Here is a 4,767-nt window from a genome sequence, read left to right as displayed (position 1 = left end):
GGCAGCCTGGCGCTGCCGCCGTGCGCTCCTCCTGCCCTCTGCCCGGCGCGTAGCGCTGCCAGGCGGCTCCTGATCGGGAAAGCTGGAAAGAAGGAAAGCTGGCTGGAATGATGGGGATGTATTTAACGATTCGAGTTCTGGATCAAACTTAAAGTCAGTTTCTTGCTCGGTGCGCTGGAAAGGTCACCTTGTCTTGCTGGAAAAGAAGAAAACTCTCAGCTCTGCTGCTTTTGGTGTAACAGCTTCCACGTGCATTCCTAAATGTTCCTAACTAGTTAGGCTGTCAGGCTTTACACACGAGTATACTCATGGTAGATGAGAAAGGAAAGAACATGAAATGTCTCACCTTCTTCTTGATGCTTCCAGAGACGGTCAAGAACAGGTCTAAGAAGAGCTCTAAGAAAGGAAATAGCAGCGGCAGTAGCAACAGCAAATTGCCTCCAGTTTGCTATGAAATCATTACCTTGAAGACCAAAAAGAAGAAGAAGATGGCTGCTGATATTTTTCCCCGAAAGAAACCAGCTAACACTAATACAACTGCTGTCCAGCAGTACCATCAGCAAAATCTCAATAACAACAACACTATTCCTGCACCTAATTGGCAAGGACTTTATCCAACCATCAGAGAGAGGTAAGTTCAGGGCAGTTTTTTTGGTGTTTGAATGGAGAGGTGAAAAGTAGCAAAATGTCCAGAATGCATTTATTTGCTGAGGAAAACACTGTTATATTTTATTTGGGCTTTTTGTCTCCCTGTATGTGTGCATGAAATAAGAGTTTTGGTAATGGAAAAATATTTTAATATCTCTTTTCCAGACAGTGCATTTATTTCAGTAAATAAAAATGTTGCTGAAAGCTGCAGCATACCCGTAAAGATTTGCTTTTAGACCTCAGTGGGGATTTTCAGTGATACATGCGCTGGACTTTGATTTCCGCTTCTTGGAAAGTTCTCGGAAGTTTGGGGGTTGGTTTTATTGCACACACACCCCCCACACATGCTTTTTCCTCCTTAGTATTTTCTCTGGTATATTTATGCGATGATGTGTAAAGTAGCTTGAAGCAAAGTGTGACTGGCTTCTCTTTGCTAACAAGCAACTTGAAGTTGCTAAGAAATTAAATTTCATGGGTCTGGGGCATGCAGAGAGTTCCTGGGTGCCACAAATTAACATGCTACCTCTGTTTGTAGAAATGCAGTGATGTTCAACAATGACTTGATGGCAGATGTTCATTTTGTGGTCGGGCCACCAGGTGGGACCCAGCGGCTGCCGGGACACAAAGTAAGCAACAGCTGCACGATCTGCTGGGGCAGGGAGAGCCAGAGAGAGCTCCCACGGCTATGCCGGGACAGAGCGTGGGAGGCTCGGCTCTTCTGGGACAGGCAGCAGTCTGTATCTGAAAAGGCCACATGCAGTGGGATAATCCATCCCTGGCTTTTCTTTGTGTTTTCAGTTAAACAGTACATTTGTTGGGCTAGGGCAGTAAAGTTAGGAATACTGCTTTGTGCTGTTGATTAATATTGCTCTTGAGATTTTCTAGAAATAGTTCACTTCTGCAGTGGAGATGAGCGTTTTCCAGTAGCTAATGCATGTATGCCCAGGAGAGTAAAACACAAGGAAAATGTGTAATTTGTTCCTAACTTGGACTACATTTCTTACTGAAGTGTGCCTGTAGAGCCTGTCAGTGCAGCCCAGTATGCTCAGAGTGGCTCTCCCACATTGTTTGTGTTGGCAGTGTTTTCAGTTCAAAGCATGAAATAAGGTTTCCCTTTCTCAACAGTACGTCCTGGCTGTTGGGAGCTCTGTATTCCACGCGATGTTTTACGGAGAGCTTGCTGAGGACAAAGATGAAATCCGTATACCAGATGTTGAGCCTGCTGCTTTTCTTGCAATGCTGAAGTAAGCATCATTCATCTGCTGGATATGTTTCCCTGTCTGATGTATACATACGCTGCCAATGTCATAGCTGAAGTATTAGACTTGCATATAAACAGAAAGAAAGCAGTCGCTTAAAATGTTCCTCTTTTTGTGTTTTAAACTTTCCCCTCATTTTGCTCTCCCCTAGACTAATGTAGGCAGCTGTAAATAATGACTTTGACAGGGGATCTTTGGGCACATTGTGTACTGTAATGCCTATCGATCTGATTTGTCACTACACGTTACACAAAGGAATGGAGTTACTAAAAAGATTTGTCAGCTGTAACAAAAAAAACCCAAACCAACTGTTCTACTTTGCAAGCATAGTGTAAAGTTAAAAATACATGCACAAAGCCCCCTCAAACCCAGTAAATTTCTGGGTTTGTAGATTGACATTGTTCCAGTTCTTTTAGAAACCTGCAGTATGCAGGTCTTGTCTTAGAAAAATGACCCTAAGTTATTCAATATAGCCCCTGAAAAATAAATTTCTCCTCATGTATCATATTGATGCATTTGGAAAGTGATAAAAAGCCTGTTTACATGAATAGGGGATTTTATCTAACAAGGAAAACTAGTCAGTTTACATGATCATTATTTTCCTTCTTGCAAACTGCGTAAGAAATGCTGTCTTTTCCTAAATGGGCATAATGAAGCAGCTTCCCTGCCGAATTGTCCTTGAATGTATCTATAAACTCTGATTGTCAAAGAGAAATGCCCTATCACAGAAATGCTATGGCTTTGAGGATTTTTTTTTCCTTCAGTTTAAATAAATGCCATTGCTTTCTTTTACAGAAAATACATCAGTATCTGATCGTGATCCTTTTAATATGCTGCAGGTTTTCTTGCATGTAATGATATAATCACTAGCTAGCAATTTATTGTATTTCATAGATTGTTTTGATTAGCTTGTGATTACAGAACAGTTTCTTTTTCTTTTTTTGCATTTCAGTGGCACCATAGATGAACATTCAAACTTGCATATAGAGTTTTTTAGGTTATCATCAACATCAGGAATGTCCTGTGCAAATATCAGTAACTGCTAGGAAGAGCTCAACAGATGTTCTATAGACTTGAAAAATAAAGTTAAGATATGACATTATGTAGGGAGGTGTGTTATGGATCTTTACTTTGGGCCCTTTTGGTTTTGTGGCAGAGCTCAGACTTATGCTTTACTTTCATGCTGAATTTTGCAAATCACAAATACAAGATACTTGGATTCTTCCAAGCCCCTCCCTTTCTTTTTGAACAGCAATTCTATTTCACTGTGACTAAACATGATGTGCCATATAAAAACAATGCTTTCTGAATTTATCATTAAGAAATGCGTGCAGAAAGCAAGCCTAGAAAAGAGTGTATCAATACTGACATCTAGGTCTTGGCATGTTATTTAGCCCATGGCAATTTAGGAAACTATCTATGGGAGCATGACCAGAACCATGGGATTCATCACCGTCCCAGCTTTTGTTGAAAAAACCCAAAAGACCAGAAAAAGTCTGTGGGCTGTGTGGCTGTTGAGGTAACCTTGCCAGTGATGCAGCGTGCCTGAGGCTGCAGAGTGCTCCAGTGCAGCCGTGGTGGTGCAGGGAAGGCACAGGGATGGTGCTCAGCAGTGCAGCGTCCCCTCGCTACAGGATCCACTGCACATGGAGCTTAGGGGCAGCCACCATCCCCCTTCACTCCTCTCCCTCTGGGAAATCATCCCTGTGAGTGTCGCTTGCAACTGCTGTGAGCTGTGGATGGCAGAAGGCTCATGATACTGTTGCTACAGAGGGAAAGACTCTATCCCAAAGCAGCCTCTCCTTCATATGCTTCTTTCCACATCATAAACTTTATCAGAAAATACATTGAGTTTGGGTTTTTTGGTTTTGACATCTTGCTGGGTTTTGTTTTGTTTTGTTTTTTTTCTTTTTTCTTGGGCCAATGAATAGCATAAATAGCATAATTTTTTTGGTGTGTTTTATTACACAGTGGGCACTCTGACAACAAACAAGGTATTGCCAGGTGTAATACGGGAAACACCATGACTGGTAGATACTAATTATTCTCCCAGTAAAACTGCTTTGACTGTTCTCTACAGTTTTAAAAACAGGGTTAAACTTACAGTCTAGTTGTCAAACTGAACTGGTGCTTTAATGTATTATATCTTATCTCAGTCTTGACTGTTCAAGTTAGAACTGTGATCTCATCCCAGGCTGAATGTGTTACTAAACCATCAAACCCCGTGCTCTGGCAGAATCCTCTGTTTGAGAACAGGGTGAAACTGGAATATCAGTAACCGCAGACCAGAGTCAAGGTGCATTGGCAGAGGGACAGGTGTGGAGTATTGCTGACAGCCGATCTGTGCTGTGTCTGCTGTACATCAGTGATATTAGTTCTTGATTTTCAGGAATATTAAAATAGCAACTTTTGTACTGTTTCGATTTAAAACAGATGTCATCACTCTCTGCTGTACTAGCAGGCAAAGAGAAGTAATGGAAGGGAGGAAAGAGTTGGAGAGCAATGAGGACAATCATAAAAACAAATTAATTGAATGGAATTTTTTGGGCGGTAAAGGGGCTACGCCTGTAACCATTGATATAGAGATGTGCTCTTTGGTTTTACAAATAAGCTGAAACCAAGTAGTAAAGACTAAAAATAGGCTTGGCTCTGTGTAAGTTTTCTTTTTCTCTGTAACCTCTTAGATTTTATATTGCTGGAGCAGTATCCCCTCTGTGTGTGTTTTCCAAGTGTGGCATGGAGGATACTATCTTACAGCTGCAAAAATACAAATAGTTATTTACATCTATAATCAGACCAGTGTAGGTACTAATTTCTCTTTATAGGCACATCTGTTCTGCAGAAAACTCACTGTGTAGGG

General features: G+C 41.3%; 1 protein-coding gene across 1 annotated transcript in view; it reads left to right on the top strand.

Moving 5' to 3' along the window:
* Positions 1–6: 6 nt before the first annotated feature.
* BTBD3 (BTB domain containing 3) overlaps positions 7–4,767 on the top strand; it is a 10,234-nt gene continuing 5,473 nt past the window's right edge. The window contains exons 1-3 of the mRNA XM_008642006.2: positions 7–631; positions 1,184–1,274; positions 1,774–1,892. Of these exons, the coding sequence (XP_008640228.1) occupies positions 309–631; positions 1,184–1,274; positions 1,774–1,892 (533 nt within the window). The 5' untranslated portion in view covers positions 7–308. The remainder of the gene's footprint in view (positions 632–1,183; positions 1,275–1,773; positions 1,893–4,767) is intronic.

The sequence above is a fragment of the Corvus brachyrhynchos genome, unplaced genomic scaffold (genome assembly GCF_000691975.1).
Source record: "Corvus brachyrhynchos isolate BGI_N302 unplaced genomic scaffold, ASM69197v1 scaffold69, whole genome shotgun sequence".
Classification (NCBI taxonomy): Eukaryota; Metazoa; Chordata; class Aves; order Passeriformes; family Corvidae; genus Corvus; species Corvus brachyrhynchos.
Note: the sequence above shows the minus strand (reverse complement) of the source record. Positions and strands in the feature narration are given on the sequence as shown.